The 20,707-nt window shown below is 59.5% G+C and overlaps 9 protein-coding genes across 9 annotated transcripts; 2 read left to right on the top strand and 7 right to left on the bottom strand.

Annotated features, from left to right (window-relative positions):
• Positions 1-1,945: 1,945 nt before the first annotated feature.
• B0I36DRAFT_366943 (uncharacterized protein) lies at positions 1,946-5,632 on the top strand (the record flags this gene model as incomplete). The annotated part of the gene is made up of 3 exons (XM_046159382.1): positions 1,946-2,612; positions 3,070-3,889; positions 4,024-5,632. 3 exons carry the CDS (start codon positions 1,946-1,948, stop codon positions 5,630-5,632), a joined length of 3,096 nt encoding a protein of 1,031 aa, XP_046008594.1.
• Positions 5,633-5,823: 191 nt separating this feature from the next.
• On the bottom strand, positions 5,824-6,822 carry B0I36DRAFT_165794 (uncharacterized protein). The gene has a single exon (XM_046148725.1). It carries the CDS (start codon positions 6,589-6,591, stop codon positions 6,016-6,018), a length of 576 nt encoding a protein of 191 aa, XP_046008593.1. The 5' UTR covers positions 6,592-6,822; the 3' UTR covers positions 5,824-6,015.
• A 432-nt stretch (positions 6,823-7,254) lies between these two features.
• On the bottom strand, positions 7,255-8,862 carry B0I36DRAFT_332445 (uncharacterized protein). The gene is made up of 3 exons (XM_046155113.1): positions 8,664-8,862; positions 8,060-8,531; positions 7,255-7,833 (listed from the first exon to the last, which is right to left on the bottom strand). The coding sequence occupies exons 1-3, from the start codon at positions 8,751-8,753 to the stop codon at positions 7,625-7,627; spliced, it is 771 nt and encodes a 256-aa protein (XP_046008592.1). The 5' UTR covers positions 8,754-8,862; the 3' UTR covers positions 7,255-7,624.
• A 543-nt stretch (positions 8,863-9,405) lies between these two features.
• B0I36DRAFT_332443 (uncharacterized protein) lies at positions 9,406-11,317 on the bottom strand. Its single transcript, XM_046155112.1, has one exon. It carries the CDS (start codon positions 11,250-11,252, stop codon positions 9,642-9,644), a length of 1,611 nt encoding a protein of 536 aa, XP_046008591.1. The 5' UTR covers positions 11,253-11,317; the 3' UTR covers positions 9,406-9,641.
• A 424-nt stretch (positions 11,318-11,741) lies between these two features.
• Positions 11,742-12,752, bottom strand: B0I36DRAFT_353211 (uncharacterized protein; the record flags this gene model as incomplete). The annotated part of the gene is made up of 1 exon (XM_046157187.1): positions 11,742-12,752. The coding sequence occupies one exon, from the start codon at positions 12,750-12,752 to the stop codon at positions 11,742-11,744; it is 1,011 nt and encodes a 336-aa protein (XP_046008590.1).
• Positions 12,753-13,741: 989 nt separating this feature from the next.
• Positions 13,742-14,985, top strand: B0I36DRAFT_251178 (putative dimeric dihydrodiol dehydrogenase; the record flags this gene model as incomplete). The annotated part of the gene is made up of 2 exons (XM_046150594.1): positions 13,742-13,784; positions 13,850-14,985. 2 exons carry the CDS (start codon positions 13,742-13,744, stop codon positions 14,983-14,985), a joined length of 1,179 nt encoding a protein of 392 aa, XP_046008589.1.
• A 167-nt stretch (positions 14,986-15,152) lies between these two features.
• B0I36DRAFT_366937 (uncharacterized protein) lies at positions 15,153-16,199 on the bottom strand (the record flags this gene model as incomplete). Its single annotated transcript, XM_046159381.1, has 1 exon — positions 15,153-16,199. One exon carries the CDS (start codon positions 16,197-16,199, stop codon positions 15,153-15,155), a length of 1,047 nt encoding a protein of 348 aa, XP_046008588.1.
• Positions 16,200-17,077: 878 nt separating this feature from the next.
• Positions 17,078-17,901, bottom strand: B0I36DRAFT_332437 (uncharacterized protein). Its single transcript, XM_046155111.1, has one exon. The coding sequence runs from the start codon at positions 17,857-17,859 to the stop codon at positions 17,146-17,148; it is 714 nt and encodes a 237-aa protein (XP_046008587.1). The 5' UTR covers positions 17,860-17,901; the 3' UTR covers positions 17,078-17,145.
• A 718-nt stretch (positions 17,902-18,619) lies between these two features.
• Positions 18,620-20,504, bottom strand: B0I36DRAFT_165750 (glycoside hydrolase superfamily). The gene is made up of 3 exons (XM_046148724.1): positions 19,886-20,504; positions 18,984-19,737; positions 18,620-18,902 (listed from the first exon to the last, which is right to left on the bottom strand). The coding sequence occupies exons 1-3, from the start codon at positions 20,467-20,469 to the stop codon at positions 18,840-18,842; spliced, it is 1,401 nt and encodes a 466-aa protein (XP_046008586.1). The 5' UTR covers positions 20,470-20,504; the 3' UTR covers positions 18,620-18,839.
• Positions 20,505-20,707: the final 203 nt, after the last annotated feature.

The following is a 20,707-nucleotide window of genomic DNA, read 5'->3' as shown; positions in this document are numbered from 1 at the left end:
CAGGCTTAGACATACACACACGCACGCCATTGATGGACGACGAACCAATGGCAATAGACAAGGCCGCCGACCGCTATGAAGCGACTAACAAACGTGACCATTTCCCCTGCTTTTGCCACCCCAAGGCCACCACAGGGCATGTGCGCGAGCCTTAAAGGCTGCTCGCTCGACACAAAGCATGTCATCTTGTACATTCTCGACCTGTGGGTGTTGAGGGTCTCAACCCTGGGTATAAGACGGGAACTTATATTCCGTGGCACTGTTACCACCAAGCACGGCCTGTGACCTTCCGGCCCAATCTACCCAAGACAGTGAGGCTGAGCGCCACTGCCCCGCAACGTCGACGTTTCGCCCAGACCAGAGCTCGGCCGGGACGGACAGCCAACGCACGAATATTGCGGCCAACGTGGCGAGGCGTGGAACGTTGCACAACACTAGGATCAACTTGAAATCGATCCTTGTGCAAGCCTAGGAAAGATCGGTCGAGAGGCAATCAGGCCATTGCCTGCATCCACTGTGACTTAGCCTTGCATACGCCACGCTTAGGCTTCTCACGACCTGAGCGCGTCAGAGCTTGTTCAACCAGATTCGCGACTTGACCAGCTTATAGCGAGCTTGCGGAAGGGATGCCAGGCCAGTGAAATCCAGTGCTAGGCTAGGCGGCATTGCATTCATAAATGTCCAGTTCGGTGCTTGAGTGCTGGGCGAGCGTGTCACGTGACTTTTGGGTCTCGAGCCAGCAGGCTGGTCCACGGAGGCCTCTTCGTTGACCCCAATGCCACGAAAGAAAGCTTCACGGTTATCGGTACTGATGATGGGCAATTCTCTGGGGCCCAGAACGCTGCAGATTTGCATCGAGAACTCTTTCGATGGTCCATGGTCCTGTCTGGGAATGATGCTGGCTGCCGGAAAAGGCGTAGGGCGACGAATTAGAGTTTGCGGGCCCTCGACTGACGTCGGCACATGGTCATGAACTCACTGGACGGGCGGACGGGAGCGAGCGAGGCGGGGCCGAGACTGCCGCGATCCCACGAGGTTGTGCCTGGGCGACCTGTCCATCTCCCACACCTGTGGCTGCGGCGAGAGGCCGGATTTGGCAACTGCCTACTCGTGACACGTCCACTAGCGGAGGCTTCTCCGGCGACCAGAAGACTTTGAATCGCATCATCCAGTTTCCAGTTTCCAGGCGGGCGGTACGCCGTCGAGAAAAAGCCGGTGGCCCCTCTGCGCGCCTCTTCCGCCAACGCCTTGCTTGCGAGCCACGAGCAACGTTGCCGGTCCAGCCAGGCAAACACGCTGAGCCGTTGAAAGCATCGCCAGGCAGGGGTCCTTCAGCCAGTCTGCAGACAGACCGCTTCAGCCCGGGACAAGGATGACAAAAAGCCCTTAGGCCCCTGCAGTGTCGCACCTGGTCCCCCCCGTCCTGTCCCCGTCTCGCCCTCGTCACCCCTGCAACCTGCCTGCCTCCCCTCTCTCTTCTTGCCGCGACCAGGCTGGCCACAGGCAGGTAAACAGCTTGAGCCTCGACACCGCCACTCTCAACCAACTTCGTGTGTCCCGCATACTGGCATGCCCGGTCTGCCAGACATCCTGCCCGGGACTTCTCATCCGCAACTGCTGAGCGCGCGCCCAGCGCCACATGTTGCTCGACGGCTGCCGACTCACAGCGTTCCACTCACTCACTCACTGGGCCCGGCACACAACCACCCACGGCCAAGGTCCCCCCCGCCAACAGCCAACTGAATCCCTGCCGGCGCTGCCGAGGACCACAGAAGAAGCAGCAGGGCCGGTCCAATCCAGCTCATGTAAGCACGCAGGTCCCGAACTGCTGCTACCGTACCCATAGGCTCGTAAGGTCGGCTGCAGTCCAACATCACCGCAAGTCCCGTACGACATCCCCACACACAGGCGAGCAAGGGCCGCCCAACAAAAGCTCGCCGCCCACATGGCGGGAGGCAACCGGCGCGGGGCCCCGAGCGCATCCCGGCCACCGCCAACCTCGTCGTCCTCGTCATCCAGCAAGCCGGCCACCGAGTCGCCCTCGGGGCTCGTCTTCCTCCACCACGGCTCGTCGTCGGCTGGACCAGGTGGACACAAGTCGGCGCTGACAACTGCTGCTCGTGCCCATGCCTCGCGCAGGGGCCACTCCAAGAGCAGCGCCGCGGCCAAGCGCTCATTCCGGTTCGTCTCTGTCCAGGGAGATGGCTCCAATGTGACCGTCCCAGCGCCCGGCGGCGATGTTGCCACCGCTGGCGGCCCCTACAGTGGTGATGGCACTGGTTACAGCGACTACGGAGCCTCATCACGGCAAGGGTCCTTTGACTCGGCGATATCTGGCGCGTCGTCGTCGACGATGCCGTTCGAGGCGGCGTTGATCACGACACATCATCACTATCAACAAGAGCATCAGCAACATTACATCGGACAGGATCACCACAGCCAACAACAGCAGAGCCACCAAAACTACATCTTCATCGACTCGTCACGCGCCATTGTCGCCACAGCGGGCGATATCAACCCCCCTCGGAGTCTCTCCGCAGACTCCTGGGACCCCTTCGACTCATTGGCTGTGCACAACCTGTCACACTCGGAGCAGTTCATGCTGCACTATGGTAAGTCTTGCGTCTTGCGTCGTTCCCTGGCATCACTGTGTGCCCCCACCCTCCGTCCTCCCGCTCGATGTCTTTCTTTCAACCGCAAGGAAACACAGCAAGGCACGGACTTGGTTCCGGATCACGCCACGTGGGAGGCCAAGGCCCGGTACTCGGCTCCTGTCCAACGCCTCTTGGCGCAGCATAGTGCGCCATGTTCTGTCCTGCCTCGTGGGTGGCCTGTCGAGAGAGAAGTGTGGCGGATTACGTGGATTGTAGTCATCACTCCAAGCGTGGCATCCCTGATTCGCCAACCGCATATATCCTGCTGGGAGGCCCGGCTGGGAACTTTCAGCCGAAGTTTCTTGTCCCCCCCTTTCCCCCTCAAGCCAGCTTGGAAACCTCTTTCATGCATCACCACTCTGCCTTCTTCATCTTTGAACTTCTGGACTGATTGGTTAACATTGATATACACTAGCTCTGACGACAACATGGGCCAAGTTTGGCGAGTCCCAGACAGGCCAGCAGGAACTGGCCCAAAGCTGGATCTGGGCGACGATCGAGTCGCCCGCGGCGCTGTTTGCCCAGATCGCCGGCGCGGCCGCGCACTACCTCACAGTTCCGTATGCCGACGGCTCGACACAACGCAAGGCCTTCACGACGAGCCTGCAGGCCAAGCACAAGGCTCTCAAGGCACTGCAGTACGAGCTTGACCGCTTCCACCGCCAGCAGGAGCAGCTCGAGGGACAGCGGCATGACCAGCAGCACCAGATGCTGATCGAGGACGGGCATCATCATGGCAGTGCCGCGGCAGCAAGCATGAGCCGCCAGTCTTCCCACCCGTTCTCGCACGATCAACCACAACACCATCCGCAAGCCCACGACCACATCTCGCCACCAGACCAACAACAACCACCACCCCCAGCTGCAGCAGCAGCCCTCTCGCCAGCATCGACCTTATCGTCTGCGGCCGCTGACTCGCCAGCCTCGACCGCCTCACCGTCGTTCATCTCGCCCTCGACAGCCGTGCAGCCGGCCTCGGCCTCGGCCGCCGCCGCCGCGGGCGCCACGGACAGCATGGTGCTCGCGATCCTGGTGCTCGCCGTGCACGACTCGATCGACCTGACGCCCGTCCCGGAGCCGCACCCCCCGGCCCCGCTGGCCATGTACCGCGACATGCACATCTATGGGCAGATGCGGATGCGGGACGAGCACATGACGGCCATGTACAAGCTGGTCGAGGCCAAGGGGGGCTTGCCGAGGATGAACCAGACCGTGTTTGGATATGTGCTGCCGCCGTGAGTTTGTTTTTCTATGTGGCTCCTTTCCCCGTTCCCAGCGCTACTACAGCCATCTCTCTTCCTTTTCACTACCCCTCCCTGATGTGTCCAGTAATGACGCCCAGCTGCTAACATCCATCTCCACATCGCAGTGCCGACATGCTCTACAACCTCCGCCTCGGCAGACCCCCACGCGTCCCCTGCCACCGCCACCTCCTGCCCATGCGGGACACGCCAGACTGGCAGCCCGACCCGCGCGCCCGCTTCCTGCTCGACACGACCTCCGGCGCGGGCTTCCCGGCGGTCCGGTGCCCGCACCGGGTCCTGGAGACGGCGAGCGCGCCGACGACGCCCGGGATGTTTGCCCCCTCGTACTCGCCCACCGCGACGGTCGTGCGGACCGTGATGGTGGGGCTCGAGGACGAGGTGCTGGGCCTGCTGGGCGTGATGGCCGAGCTGACTGTCGCTTTTGACCATTTCGTGCGCGAGGGAGGAGTAGCGGGAGTAGGAGGAGGAGGAGGCGGGGGCGGCGCACCCCGGAGCCTGGACTTCTTTGTGAACAATGCGGATCTGGTGGCGCACCGGATGATGTGTCTGGGCTCTCTGCTTGATGAGGAGCAGCTGGGTGACGAAAGGACGTCTTCAGGTCAGGGGCCAACAACGACTACAGCAGCCGATAGCAGCCGCAGTCGTCTGGGGAGGATGCATACCCCGATGCATGACGACGAGAAGAAGAAGCAAGACGATACCCACTTCGCCTCGGGAGATCAGGGCAGCAGCAGGAAGAGGATACTGCCGCGCCACGTGGTCCTCCGCGAGTTGTCACGCCGCGCGGCCATGATTTACCAGGACATGGTCATCTTCCCGACGCCCGCGCGCACCGGGGTCAAGCTGCGGCACGCAGGCCTCATGCTCCCGTTGCTCAAAGCCCTGCGGCGGTCTTCTGGTGGTGGAGCGAATGCCACCTCAAGTCAGGGAGGTCATCATCACCTCCATCAGGCGTCTGCGGTCGCGGGTGGCGGCCACGGTGGTATCGGTCGAGCAGGCCAGGTCAGAGGATTCGACTACCTGCTCGGCGAGGACCTGGGAAGGCTGCATCTCCAGCATCCGCACCAGCAGCAGCAATACGGCAACGGTGCTGGCGGGGACTGTCCGTGGACCGACGAGCAGCTCGAGGTGGAAGTCGTCTTTGACGATGTTGAATACAACACAGACGTCGTCTACGACAGCTACGACCACATGCCGCGGCTGGTCCAGCTCTCGCCCTCGCCTACCCCGTCGCCGTCGCAGGGCTACACGGTGCTGCCGGGTCATGAACAGAAGCAACCACGGTCGGCCGCTCACACTGGAACGAGAGGACACACCGCAACAACGACGACCCCAGAGATCCCCGGCGAAGACGACTTCCTCTCCTGGGCGATCGTCCTCGGCGCCATCGCGACGAGGTTCACGACCCTGCACGACGCGTACGTGGAGCTGCTCGCCGAGGACATGCAGCACCACGAGCACAAGCGGCATCAGATGCCAAATCACAGCCAGTACCCCGTACACAGCGACGGGAACTGGCACGGGGATGGAAACGGAAACGGGCATCGTGCCGAGGACGGCGGGATGGCGTCGTCCTGGCTGGACTGCAAGGCGCGCATGATGCGCTTCCTGTGGCTGGACGCCGTGTGCGATGAGCCGGGGCAGGTGGTGTGGGAGGAGGCGCTTTCCTGGCGGAGGTGGAAGAACGGGATGAGCGGGCATGGGGCCGGGTGATTGTGTAATGGTCTAGTGCTGTGTATAGATGTAGGCCTGGGGGGCGTTTTCAAGACATTCCAGCCTTGCAAAGGCCGAGGAACACGATGGGTAGACATTTATCGCACGGTAGGACGGGCTGACAAGAAGCGCGATAATTAGAAGTGTTGTAAGATAAAGGAGAGGCCCCAGTGCTGTTTTGATATATTGCTACGCCTATCAACGCCATGATGCAGATTGAGATGCGAAAAACAAAAAATAAAGAAAGGGTATCGGAGCTTCCGTGTGCCAAAATACCCGCGAGATGGACGCTACAGACGCCGTGGCATAAAGACAGGACCCAAACGAAGCATAAACAGTCATATCCGCTTGACGACATTTATTTTCAGCTGCATCTCATCTACTCAGGGCGACAATGCGTCCCGCGTCTTGACCATCCCATGCCTCCCCGCCAACCACACCGACACGCCGTGCGGCACGATCCCCTTGCCGTCTCCGAGTGGCAGCTGCTCTCCAGGGGTGGTATCGTCGTCGCTGTGGTAGATGTGCACGATGCACCCCTGCCACAGCAGCAACTGGCCGTGGCCCGAGATCTGCAGAGGAGGGGACAGGTCGAAAGTTTCCTGGGTGTCGCTCGGGTCGAGCTCTTGGACCTCGAAGGTCTGCAATTCCTGCTGCCCGCGAGGAGGCAGAGGGTTAGCCGGGGCTGTTGCTGCTGTTGTTCTCGTTGTTGTTGCTGACTGGCGGGTGGCTTCGTCGACCGTGTCAAAGGGATTCGTCGAGGACGTCGACGAGCCTGCATCTGATATTGACGTGTAGGACGATGGCGATGCGCGAGTGGTGTCTATTGTGCTGCCCGTGGCGGGTGTGTGGTGCACCAGGCGCGGCCGGCTCGCCGTCGTTGTGGTCGATGTGCTTATCGTGACTCCCCGGCGGCGATGCGATGGGCCTCTCCTGGTGGGCTGGAATGTGTACTCCATGGACGCGTGCTGCTGTGGTGTGATTGAGGATGTTTCTGCCCGAACGCCGAGTGCTGGTGACTTTGAGGACTGTGATTTGAGTGCCGGGCGAATTTCGAAGCTTGGTCTGTTGTACTGCCAAAAAGATGTTCTGGCTACGTTCCGAGAAAACCTTCGAGGACTTGCGGTTTCAGAGAGGAGGGAGAAAGCGGGGGATGTGGCCGCAGGTCAGGGAGGCGGACCTCCTCTGGGACCATGGGCAATTCGCAAATTGCATTCATGACATCGAGATCTTCGCAGCCATCGGGCTTCTGCGCCGCGCCGTTAGTGCCCCCGCTCTAGGAGTCCGCGCCGCCGATCGCTGCTGAGGGCCCGGGAATAGCGAATGACAGGCCCGCGCCGTGCTTGCTGACAGGGAGGGCCTGGCAGGTTAATGCCTACTGGCGGGCCACCCAGAAACCGGTCACGGATCTTGTTTGCAGGAACGGAGCCTGCCGGCGCGTCACTCTACGCGAGGGGTCCCATGACGACTGCTTTCGCCCCCGTCAGGCACGGCTCGATGGAGCTCAGTCAGAAAAGCAGCTCCCCCGAGCTCTGTGGGGAGGCCGTCATCGTTGTCATCTGCCATCACCACACAGTTACTGCTAGCGATCACCTTGCCACGCTTCGTCAACATCCGATTTGTTGGGAAACGTTCTCCGCTTGCCAAGCCGAGCAATCATAACGAAGAACCTCTGAGCGTGCCACTGCCTGCCATGGGGACACGCCACGGGACCCCCACATCGGCGATGGAGGCGCCCACAGACTGCTGCGATCCACCCCTAGGGCGTGCCATAGGGCGCGCTTGTCTCAGGCCTGGAGAGGCTTCGGCAGAGGGACAGCTACCGTTACTAGTGCTACAAAATAGCGCTATCCCTGGTCTTGTGATGCCCCACGGTAACTTCTCTCAGGTTGCAGTTCAGATCATGTTTCGCCTGTATTCCAACAACGTAACCATGGCTAAGAGTGATACAAGCTTAAACTGGGGAACGGCGAAGCGGGTCTAATAAAAGACTCAGTAGCTCGACGGCAGTACCCCTAGCCTCCCACCGTCCGTGACCAGGACGTTGCCGTTGAGATATGCGCCTGCGCGACTGGCCAGGAACAAGATGGCACCCGCCAGGTCCTGCTGGTCACCTGCACGCTGCAGTGGAACTACGCTTCTCGGCCAGCCATTTTCCTCCTGCGTCTTCACGATGGTGCCTGTCATCTCGCTGGGGTAGACTAGAGGAAGGGCCGGGAGACGGATTGATTAGCATGGTCGACAGGGAGTGCTGGATCGGAGCCAAAGGCAGGGCAGGGGCTTCGGGAGAACGGATTTCGATAAACGCGCTGATCCCTTGAAACGAAGGGACGTTGCCTTCATTTCTTCTTCAAAGGGATGCACATGGATGGTCTACATGGCCCAGGGACGACGAAATAAACACGGAAAACAAACAACAGGACTTACTACCGGGCGCAATGACGTTTGCGCGGATGTCGAACGGCGTCCACGCCGTCGAGAGCGTCTTCATCAGCTGCATGACCGCCGCCTTGGAGCTGCCGTACGTGTACCCGCCCAACGCCCTCCGGCTGAAGCCGCCGATGCTCGAGACCGCCACGGCCTGGCTCTTCTGCACGACGTTGCCCTTCCTGTTGCCCGCGTCGAGCAGCTCGAGGAACGCGGCGATCGTGGTGATGACGCCGACCACGTTGACCTCGTAGGTCTGCACCATCGCGGCCGTGTCCCAGGACAGCATGAGGTCCCGGAGCTGCGTGATGGTCGGGTCCGCGGGGTAGCCCGCCGCGCCGGGCCCGGTGATGCCCGAGTTGGCGACGACGAGGTTGACGAAGCCTTGCTCGGACTTGATCTGCTCGGCGGCCTGCAGGAGAGACTCCTTGGAGGTGACGTCGGCTTGGATGGGGATCAGTTTGCCGTGTTTCTGTGGGGATGCGGTGCCTGGTTAGCCACTGAGGAGCGTTATGGCGCCCTGTCGATATGCCATTTTGACATGGGATGGCGACATCGTGCGATTCTAAGGCGCACAGCGGCCGCGGGGTGAGGAAGAGCTCACAGCTGTCTTTGCGGCATTCTGCAGCGTCTCGAGCCGCCGGCCGAGGATATAAACTGTTGCGCCGTTGGCCTCGAGCCCCTGGGCAATCATCAGGCCGATGCCTTGATGCGAGTTGAGATCAGCCTCCTGCTTGAGTTGTAGCAGTCTCGAGAACGGTAGAGAGGGCCGCGCGCTTACCAGTGCCGCCCCCCGTGACGACGGCCACGAGGCCGTCGACGCCAAAGAGGTCGTTGATCTGGATAGAGCTGCTCATGTCTGCGAGTGCTGTGGGACTGTTCGCGGAAGACTCCCAACTCTGGCGTGCTGTCCTGTTGTTATATAGCGAGATGTCGCTTATAAATGCGGTCCAGAGGCCTTGCGCTTACCAATGCGGCACTGACGGGGAGATCTGGAACCTTGTAACGCGCGGAGGTTAGAAGCATGGGCCAGGGCAGCTCGCGATCGAAGCAGCCAACGCCACTATGCCCCCCCCCCTGCGGAACCGGAACCCCGCTCGGATCAAACACGGGAAAGGTTACTGCTACTTTGTGCAATCTTTGCCCGAGCTCGGACTAGTGCCACGCGGTAGGGAGCGAGGCATCCAGGCCTCTGTGCATGCTTCGTCTCATACCTGAAACCCGACGCCTCTGTAAATGCCATGTCCCGAGCAGCGTGCGCGGCGTTGTCGTCCGCCAGGAACACGCTGGCCGGACCAGAAAGAGTCCATTAGTGTCTGGGCGGAGAAGGATTGACTGGCAGGCAGGGGGGATCCCGACGGGGATGTAACTGTCAGATCCGCTTACGTATTCATCACGAGCCAGTATACGGACATGATCCTATGCGCGGATTCGTCATTTGCAAGCAGGATTCTACTGTGGGCCGTTTGTTTCATTGCATCGGACAAGCTAGTCACGGCCTGAGAAGAAATTCGCCACCGCCATTAGGATATTTCAGAAAATGTGATCCCGCAGTCCCAGACATGGAGCCTCGACGGGCCAGCTAGGGCAGGCTGTGCGCTTTGACTATATCCAGACCTTTACACATGACCAGTACCATCGTCTCAAAGCGACCAAGCCGTCTAGGTGTGGCGTCCAACCAGCCCTGGGTGAAACGTGCATACTGCACCGTCTGCTTGCCACGGCTCGTCTTCTCGTCACCGCCTTCATGTTGTGCCCGGGAGAACTCAGCCTCGGCCATGTCCCAGTACAAATCACTCCGGTTCGTCACGGGCAGCTGCGAGAGCGCGTCAAACGCCAGGCATACGCCGTGGCGATGGACGTCGTTCATGGTGAAGAGACAGAAGAGCAGGAGCACCGTGCGGCGGACCGACTCGGCGACAACCCAGTCGTGCCAGCTCTGGTCCTGCTCCACGTGCGACTCGCCGCCGCCGCCCTCGGTCTTCGACGTGGTCCGGTTGACTCGTCGGACAAGCCGGAGCGCCGCCATGAGCGTGATGTCGCGCTGCTGCTCGGCCATGACGCGCTGCTCGATCCCGCCACACAACAGCTGGATAATCTGATAGATCAGCAGCGCCTGAAGCTGGGCCAGCTCCTCCAGCACAGAAGGGCCCTCTGTTACCCCGTTCGCAGAGGACGTCAGGAGCAGCATGAGCTCCAAGACCTCTGCGCTGACGATCTGGAAGAGCATGTCCCTGTTGTCCTCGCCGGCCACGGCATACGCAGATGCAACACCAAGCGCAGCCCTGATGGTCCGTGGGAGAGGCACCACCGTTCCGCTGCCGCCGCGGTCGCCATCATGTCGGCTGTATAAGTGGAGATGCTTGGGCAAGAAGATGGTCTCACCGCGCTGTGCAAACTCGCGGGGCAGCGACTTGAACTGCTCAATGGCCCATCGCCAGCTTTCTGTCCTGCCCACGACAGGCTGCGGGATGCCGAGGGGTCCCACGAAATTGGGGGCCGAGGGCTTGGGAGACGCCATTTGCGGAGAGCTTCGTCGAGTTGATGTTGTAGAGGGAGTATCGTTGGTGGCGGGAAGTGATGAAGGTGAGCCTGCTGCAGTTCTGCCTGTGCTCACACCCGAGAATGGGTCTGTGTCACTCGTTCTGCTGGGTGATGAGTCTGGGTTGAGATCGATGCTACTGTCCAGCCATAAGCAAGGCGCTGTCTCAGAGACTGCTTCATGGCGGTGGTGTTCGCCTTCAAAGTCTGGCGATATGGGTTCGGAATGGCCAGTGACGGCCGTAACCGAGCTATCAATCCCTGCCAACGAGGATACTTCGATCCGATACCTTGAACTGCGATTCATGCCACCAGAGTCCGGGACATAGTCTGCCGCGTCCATGGAGTGCGTTGCTGAGGACAGTATCGTGTTGAGCCTTGCTCGCGAGGCCACCTTTGCCTGCCGTTTTCGTCGCCCAGCGACGTCCGCCACCCCATGATGCCGAGCTCTTGATGCTGACTCCCCAGAGTCGCCATGTGCGTGACCATCCCGCTCTGGTCGGGGTAGTTGAGTCAACGTACTTTGGATGGGGGCGTACAGATAGCGGCAGTCTTTTCCAGCCCGACAGCAGGATCCACAGCTCGGCAGGTCAAGGTCACACTTCCGCCGGCCAGTGTGGCAAGCATTGCACGCTCTCCTGCGCAGGGACATGTTGTTTTGTGGACTCGTGGGCGCCGAGCAATGATCACGACGGTTTGTTGCTACAGAACATGGTGTGATTCGCGCATTCGGTGGCGGCCCGCCGAAGAGGTGAGCGGTGTGCTTAGAAATCGAAGTCGGAGCACAGCAATAAGCCGGGACCTCGGCCCCCACCAGCGGGAGCCAGGGTTTATCGGTGGTATCCGATTCGATCCTCCCACTGACTGTGTCCACCAAGCCGCATGTTTGACACTTTAGCATTCGCAAGGCAATTCGCGGGCGTGCAAGAGGCCAGCGCGGCTTTTCATGGTCATATTTTTTATGATAAACACCCCAGTTGCGTACGCCTCACAGACTTGCCCCGTCCTGGTCCAGCATGACATGCACGAATAGAAACTGTAACGTATGTCTTATCTGTCCCGGATCTAGTCTACAAAGGTGAAAGGAGAATCTTGTAGGCTCTCAAAACTCATAAGGGGCAACCCTGTTGATCCAACTAGCCTACACAGCCGTTGCCTTTGCCATGTCGCGAAAGGCTTGCTCGGTGGTCACCAACCCCTCCAGCCCGGCAAGGTCCCCCCGGTGCAACACCTCAATCTCGCCGTGCACGCTGCTCATACACTGGCCAGGCAGCGCCTCCATGTAACGATGGGAGGTACCGAGAGCCTCGCCCCAGACTGGCCACATCTCGGCGTACTTGTCATCGCTGACCTCGATCACGTGCGTCTTGCCCGGCGACTTGCCCGCTGCCTCGGCCCTGGTCCGCTCGTATGACGCGACGAGCTCCTCCACGGACAGGTACTCGACAATCCCGGCGACCGCCTTGCCCGGCAAGGTAACGGCGGGCTGCTCGAGGATGGCGCGGACGAAGAGCCCCGGGTTGATTGCCGTGCTGCCGAGCATCGGAATCAGAGTCCCGCCGGGGACGTTGATCAGATGCACGACGTCTCTGCTGCTGGGGTCGAAGTTGGCCAGCGGGTGCGGCGTGAAGAGAGGGTACCCCATATTTCCGGCGTACCAGCCGAACCAGACGAGCGTCGTCTTGGCCCAGAGCTCCGGCAGGTCGGTGCGGATGTGCTCGTCCACGGCGTTCTTGCTCGCAAAGTAGCAGACGTCTGCCTGGCCCTTTGTGTTCTCCGAGGAGTTGGGCAGGGAAGACCAGATGTAGTGCTCCAGCCCGGCCGTGGCGGCCGCCGCATCGGCGAGATTGCGGCCCTGCTGCGTCTCGGTGCGCATCGCGGTGGCGATGTCGCTGGTCAGGGCGAGCGGCTCGAAGAAGTTGGTGACGGCGAAGATGGCGTGCGAGCCGTCAAAGGCACGCTTCAGGGACTCGAGGTCATCGAGGTTGGCCTGGACGACCTGCACGCCTTGGGCGGCCAGGGCGCGGGCCTTGTCGCTGTCAGTGTTGCGAGTGACACCGCGGATGGTGTAGGTCGGGTTGTTGAGCAGCGCGGCCACGACGGAACTGCCCTGGATGCCAGTGGCACCGACGACGGTGAGAATCTTGGACATGTTGGGTGAGGTTTGGGGTGTTGTTTAGAGGATATAACACTTGGTGGGCGCTGCTCTGTTGCTGTGGCTCGGTGATGGTTGAGAACATCTCGTCAAGCAGATGGGCGCGTTCATGTCTATTTGTACTCTCCGAGAGATCAAACCTCTCAGCCTGTGTCTGCGCCAACACTCCATCAACCACCTCTTGTACGAATTGCTAAGCATGGGGTCACGATGTATCCAGAGCAACCCGCAGGATTGCGGACTTGTAGCGATACGGACATAAGTGGAGTCTTGGAGCAGCCGGAGTGCGGCGAAAGGTGGATACCCGGGGACCTGGTGAGTGGCAGGCTTTGTCACCTTCTGGGGACAGGCTCTGGGCAGGCGAGCGTCATTTCGGGGTGGAGCACGCCTTTACGGCATGACAGCTTATATCGTGTGAGGACAGGATAGAAGTTTCCTGCTCGGTTGTTTGTTTATTTTCTTTTCCAATAACTTCGTGGCCCTTGTCCACGGCTTGGTTTTCGTCGTTGAGAATGGACAGCGCTCCTGTGGTGAAAGTTCCCCTTGAAGGGCAAATCTTTCGACTAATCGTGGTGTCGTGCCTGCCGAGCTGCACTCTTTCGTGTTCTTGATTTGAATCGTGCTACAAACCACAGTCATGTTCGTGCTGCTATCCATTTTCAAGACGTGGTAGTTCTTGACCATCCCAACAGTCTCTGCCAGTCTGGCTTGACCACCCCCTCGCTGATGTAATGCCCAGCTGGTCTCTCCGCAGTCGGCGACTGTGGAGTATCTGAGATCCCCACAGCAGCTTCAAGGGTCGTGGACATTCACAACCCCGCACTGCCCTCCTCAATGACGATATTGAGTTTTGAGGCTGAGGTTGTTTTTAGCCGGTCGTCTTACCGAGCTAGTAGTCGCCCTACTTCAAAGCCACAACCGCCTTTCGTTTGGACAGGTCTACCAAATTCCTCGAGCACAACATTTCCGTGAGAATAACGACAACAATGTCTGACAGCCAAGTTCCCACCTGCCGCTGGGGCATAATCAGTGAGTGACATCACCACCATCTCCTCGACCACAAGCGCCTTAGCTGACCACTTCCCTCCTCCCAGCCGTCGGCCTCATCTCGTCGTGGTTCGTGGCCGACCTCGTCGCGCCCCGGCCCGACGCAAAGGCCAAGCACGTCATCCAGGCCATCGGCGCGTCCAGCGAGCAGAAGGGCAAGGACTTTATCAAAAAGTACATCACCGACGCCGACACTGGCGCGGTCCAGCACAACCCGACCCTCTACAGCAGCTACGACGAGGTCTACAACGACCCAAACGTCGACTGCGTCTACATCGGCAGCCCGCACGGCCTGCACTACCGGGACCTCAAGAACGCCATCAACGCCGGCAAGAACGTGCTCTGCGAAAAGGCCTTCACCATCAACGCCCGCGAGGCCCGCGAGGTGTTTGCCCTCGCCAGGGAGAAGAACGTCTACGTCGCCGAGGCCATGTGGCTGCGCCACCGCCCGCTGATCCGCGACATCCGCAAGCAACTATACGACGACAAGGTCATTGGCGACGTGTTCCGCACGGCCTGCGACTTCCGCATGGGCCTGGACTTCAGCAAGCTCGACAAGAACTCGCGCCACCTGATTCCCGAGCTGGGCGCGGGGTCGCTGCTGGACATTGGCATCTACTCGTTGACCTGGGCGATTCTGACGCTTGATCCGTCGACGCCGGCGGAGGGCGGGCTCAAGGGCAAGAGCAGCGCCCAGGGGCAAGGGGATCTCGAGACGAGCAGCGAGCAGCCCGTCGTCCTGGCCAGCCAGAGTTTCGAGCCCACCGTGGGCGTCGAGACCTCAACGGCCGCCATCCTCAGGTACCCGAGCAGCGGGCGGCAGGGAGTCATCACTTCGACCATGAACACCCAGCGCGGGGCCGGCCACCACTTTGCCACGATCGAGGGCACCGAAGGGTTCATCGAGGTCGAGGGCAACGCACCCAGCCACCCGACCAAGTTCACCGTGTACCCAAAGTGGGTGGGTGTGGCGCCAGGGAGCAAGCCCAAGCCTCTGGGCAGCTACGAGTACCCGCTGAAGCCGTACCAAGGATTCATCTACGAGGCGGACAACACGGCGCTGGATATCGCGGCGGGCAGGAAGGAGAGCTCGGTCATGCCGTGGGCAGAATCGGTGCGCGTGATGGAGATTATGGACTCCATCCGGCAGCAAGGAGGCACGGTGTATCCCCAGGACAAGTGAGAGCTTAGCAAGATAGAGATGCCGAGTTTGGGATGATGATCTGATCTTTGGCACGTCTGCAAAGTTCAAGGCTCTGTCCATGGATCAATCGAGCAAGTTGGACTACTGCGTGGATAAACGACCTTGTAGCACAACCCGTGGGAGCTGACCGTCCATGCACCCCTCGTTTACACTGTCAACTGCCCCTCCTCGTCTAGTCTGTGCAGATACGTATTGACATTTGTCATCTTCAAGGCCCGTCTCTCTCCAAAAGTCCCCGCCTTCTCCCATGCGATGCCCTTGCCGCGTGCAAACATGGCGCGATACTTGAACATGAACAGGTTCTGGTCCTTGTCCTTCTGCCTCTCCAGCGCCGGAATATCCCACAGCACTCGCTCAAACGTGCTGCCCCCGTCTGCAGCATAACGACCATTCACAAGATCTGCAATCTGTGCGTAGCTCAGCGTGTCGCCCGCGATGAACAACACCCGTCCGTTCTGATCCTCCTCCGCCTTCCCGCCATCCCATCCTTGTCCTGGAAGCGGAGGATAGAAGGCCGCCTCCGCCACTGCCGCCCCGATGTCGGCGACATCAGTCACCGTGAGTTTCTGGTCCCATGCTCCGAGGGCGCGGACCGTGCGCGCGCCGATGTCGACGATGCCAAAATCCGCGCGGAACAAGAAGCTCATAAACAGCCCAGTCGTGATGATGGTCCAGTCGACTCCAGCAGCAGCGGCGACCGGGGAGCGTAACCGGTCCCGCACGGCGAGCTGTTCGTCGAACAGGTCCTGGGCGCTGCCGCGGCCGATGGTATCGTAGTCGACGCCGAATTGCCAGGGGAAATACCTCTTCTTCGGCTGCTGCTGACGCTGCTCCGTTCCCCTTTCTCCCAGCGCGACGCCGGCGGACTGAATCACAGCCTCGACGAGCTTGAGCTGTGTTCCCGGCGGCAAAGTTAGTCCATTGCAGGATACGATGGTGTCGTAGCGCGAGAACAAGTGCGCAAGGGCCTCCACGGAGGAGGCGGCCACGTCTGCTGTCTCGATGTTGCTGATGCCAAGCGCATGTAGTTCCCTGCTGAGAGCGGGCCTTGCCGTCAGGGTCGACTCGCGCAGCAGGACCGAGATTGTAGCTCTCGTTGCGGCACCGCCGCGCTTAACGTATGCAGACAGCGCGCGGATGACGGCGAGGCCAAGCTCGCCGGCGCCGAGGACAAGGATGCGCTCGGACGACATGACGCGTGGACCGTCCAGGATAGAGTGCGGCTTGGAGAGTTTTGTGAAGAGCTGGACTGGTGATTTCGAAGCAGACGCATTGCTCGATGAAGGACACGGGCCTGGCAAACTTTATAGTCGAAGTTCGTGTACCTGACTGACAATCGTAGCGGTAGGCTGACAAAGACCTGTCGTATAGTGGAGTAAGAAGCGGTACGTGTGGAATTGATGTTTCCTCTGGACGAGCTGGCATCTGGTAAGTCTAGGCACTGCCCGAGTCGGCCCGGTGATCACATCGTTCTTGAATCAGCGTCGGAGCATAGGCTTGTACGCAGACAATACTTCTCTGTCGAATCACAGGTAGATAGAGCTAGCGCAGAATGTGGATGCTCGGAACATGCTTCCATTTCTGGTGGCAACCGCCTTCATAAGCAGACCCACCCCGTCGGCTTGCGATTGCTCCGTGCTGTATAATCCAGAAAAGCAGCAACAAACCGGCAAGTGTGCATGTATTTTCCCCCATTCATCAGCTATAAGTTGAGCCGATCGCTTTGTCCTATGTCCTGCCATTAGTGGCCATGAGATAGTCCGAGGTCCGGTACCCGTCAGCGTGGTTTATGACTCCCATGATGTCAAGTCTATCCTGGGGGCAAGCGCGCCACCAGGCAATGAGCGACGAGCACATCAGAATCGCGAGCAGTGGTGGAGTGACTAGACTCAGGCGGGCACGGGAGGCGCCTGGAGCTGCGGCCAGCAAATCTGGACGGAGCCGGATAAGGCTGAAAGATGGGCTCCCAGCCTGGGTGGAGAGACTACTGTAGGGAAGCGGCGCCGAAGCGCATATTGATATCAAGATGTGACGGTAAGGGTTTAATTCTTTGGGTCAGCTGCTTTCTACATGCATTTGTCCGATTCACGTCGTGTCCGTTCTCAGAATATCCACTTAGCTGTACCTCACGATTCTTGTTTATTCCTTGACGTGCCTCTCGTCCAGTCTTTCCAGATACGTCTTAACGTCCACCATTTTCAGCCCTCGTTTAGCGCCAAAGGTGTCGTCCTTTTCCCACGCTACCCCTTTCCCCTTCGCAAACGTCGACCGGTATTTGAACATGACAATGTCGCCGTCAACCTCCCTCTGCCTCGCCAACGCCTCATCATCCCACAGCTGCCGCTCAAACTGTGCCCTCCCGTCCGTGGCGAATCGCTGATCCACAAGGTCCGCAATCTCGCGATAACTCAGGGTGTCGCCTGCGATGAACAGCACGGATCCATTATGCTGCCCACTGTTATCGTCCTCTGCAGGGTGGAAGACCGCCTCGGCGACAGCAACACCGATGTCCGTCACGTCCGTGATTGTAATCTTCTCGTCCCAGCTCCCCAGCGCGCGCACCGTGCGGCCCGGGATGTCCACGACGCCAAAGTCCGGGCGGAAAAGGAAGCTCATGAACAGGCCCGGCGAGACGATCGTCCAGTCCACCAGTCCTGTCCTGTCGCCGCGCAGGCAGTCCCGCACCGCGAGCTGCTCGTCAAACAGATCCTGGGCGCTGCCGCGGCCTATTGTGTCGTAGTCCATGCCGAACTGCCACGGGAAGTACCTCTTCTTTGTTCCCCTCTCCGAGTCTTGAGTGGAGAGGATCACCGCGTCTGACAGCTTTAGCTGTATCCCTGCCGGCAGACCCATCCCGTTGCACGAGATGATGGTGTCGTACTTGGCGAATATCGCCGCAAGTTCTTGCGTGGATGATTTCACCACGTCTGCGGTCTCGATTGAGGTGATCCCTAATGCAGTGAGCTCGGCGGAGAGGGAGGGGTTTGACGTCAGAGATGATTCGCGGACGAGGATTGCAAGGGCCGGATTGCGGTCCTCGGCTTCGCTTGAACGGTGAGACGACAGAGCTCGCAAGACGCTCAGGCCGAGTTCGCCGGCGCCGAGGACGAGGATTCGCGCTGATGCCATAGCTCGTGATCACGTTAAAGGCGGGATAGTAGCTGCTTGTGCTGTTTGTGGGAGATATGGCTGTCCTGTTGCTGAAGCTCGAAGATACAAGTGAATAAAGAGTCTGCATCCAAGATTGGCGTGGCTTTCTGTATTTAACCTCAAATCTCATTGAGGATTTCGTTCTTCGGCGACCATGTGTGCTTTTATGCCGTCCTGTCTAACGGAACCACATATGTGGTTCTGTGTTGCAGTTGTTGATTAAGTAAAAGCCCCGCTAGCGTTATGACGTGGCTGACAAAGTTATGGCCCACTCACGAAAGCACTGCAAACTCTAGAAAGCAGGTCACCAGACGACGTATCGTGGTGGATTACAGCCCTTAATTCAGAATCTGACACGAAAATGGTCAAGAGTGCGAGAAGAACATGCACCAGGCCTGCGCGAAGAGCTTACATTCACGCTATGCTTGGTCCACGAGCAGGTATCAAGGGCAAGAGTCAATGATTAAAGTGAGCACCTCCCGCAGCTTGTTTGGGGTGATACAACGTTTATTCAGTCATGACAGCAAATGTCAGCGGATTATTTACATTGAGGATGCACCTTGCTTCTGTCTCGTCAGTCACGAGCCCGTAGCTCATCGACCTTCACCTGTTTAGTAGGCGCCATTCACGCACGCCAGACCCCCCACCAACCAGCAGCTTCCGTGCTCCTGAGACTGAGCTGGCTATGCCAGCTCAATTTCGAAAGCATACGCAATCGAACTCTTTGCAGGGACAGGAATAGTGAGCTGTACGCACGAATATCGAGTCAGCAAATAAACATCTTCGAAGTTTAAGTTTTAAGAGGGGTGGGCAAGATGAAGACGTACCGAGCCCCCCTCGACCTGATAAGTCGTTATTCCCAAGTCAACTGATGGACCAGTATCCGCTACAGGCCCAGCCCAATCGAACCTGATCGCACGCACGGAGACCTCGCTGCCCGCTGTGGCCGGCAGCCCATTTACCTGGATTACGTAATCGCCATCCACGGATCTTGTCCCGGCCAACAACTTTACAACAGCGCCGTCAGATGTCGCAAACAGGTCGAATTTGCGATCCCCCGATGCAGTAGTGCTGACCCGTTGCGTATCGGGGCCGTCCGACATCGCCTTGTAGTAGTCATAAACGTACCACTCGCCATTCTTCTTATAATTACTCCCGTCGATCCCTTGGCCCTCCTCCTCCACTGGAAGAGGATAAATCATGTTTGCCATACTGTCGTGAAGACCCGAAGCGGTACCCCAATGCGCTCTCAGTCCTCGTGCTTCGTTTCGTTCCAGCTGGCCCATGTACCACGCAGATGCGCCGGGGTTCTGCTCCGTGGGCCAGGCATACTCGTTGATGTCGATGTTGTGCTGTGAGGGCGGCAGGCCGTACTGCTCCAGCAGCGAGTGGAACGTCGGGATGGTGACGTCGGGCTCCGTGTCGAGGTCGCTGAGCTGGTGCCATGCGTAGATGTCCGGGATGGTGTCGTTGCCGGCACCCGCAAGCAGTGCCAGGTATGAGGACCATTGAGTTGACGTTGGGATCCGGGGGGAAGCAGAAGTCGAGGGGCCGCTGAGAAGCGTCCCAGGGAGTTCGGCTCTGTGACGTGGGAGTAGAATGTTAGCTCAGAGAGAGATAGAACGATCTTTACCGTGATTTGTGATATACGGCCGCCACATGCCCCTGGAGTGACGCAACGTCCTGGCAAGGGACCATCGAGACACAGAAATATGAGAGGAGCACGAACCTGAGCAAACGCACCGCCCTCGTCCAGTACTCTAGATACTGCTCCCAGCTCCGATCCCAAAAGCTGTCGATGTCGGGCTCGTTCCACACATCAATCACCAGCTCCTCCAGCATATCATTCTCCTTCAGGTCCTTGACCACCTGCGTCCAGAATGCCTCCATCTCGGTCCAATCGCCATTGTCACCGGGGAAGATCGACGATCCATCCTGCTTCCCGTCTGCACCCCACAGATCATGCGGAAGCAGTATGAACGTCCCGCCGTACAGCCTCGTGGTGCGATAGTTGGACAGCGCCGAATCGAAACGGCCAATGTATCCGTCGTAGCCGCCTGCGGCCCAGCCGAGGGCGGGCGCAGGGAGCTGAGCCCCGCCGGCACGGTTGGCGCGGAAGTGGATGCCGGTAACGAGCGAGGAAGGGATCGCGGTGGAAGCAGAGGTGCCGTTGTCCGGCCAGCCGTAAATAAAACCTGATGCGAGACAGGTTGCGCGGCCTGTGAGCGTGGTGAGGTTGACAATAGCTGGGGCGACAGTCTGGCGGTCTGTGTGGCCCACAGGGGCAGAGGAGGTGGGCATTGCGGCTGCCATTGCTGCCAGGATAGCAGCCGTGGCTGTGGATGCGGTGCGGGAGAGGGTGAGAGACTTCATGGTGATGAATTTATAGCGGGAACAGCCACAGGTGGAATGTTGGGCAAGGGCAGGTCGCGCGGGACCGGTATCGGGCGGCACAGGAGTCGGTTGCGCCGTGTCAAGGCCGATATTGGGGATTTCCTAGCAAGAGAAATCTTGTCTTCTCCACAAGCACCGAAGCAGGACTGAGTCTTTC

This window comes from Microdochium trichocladiopsis (assembly GCF_020744255.1).
Source record: "Microdochium trichocladiopsis strain MPI-CAGE-CH-0230 chromosome Unknown B0I36scaffold_9, whole genome shotgun sequence".
Lineage (NCBI taxonomy): Eukaryota > Fungi > Ascomycota > Sordariomycetes > Xylariales > Microdochiaceae > Microdochium > Microdochium trichocladiopsis.
The sequence above is the reverse complement of the archived record's forward strand: the minus strand, read 5'-3'. Positions and strand labels throughout refer to the sequence as shown.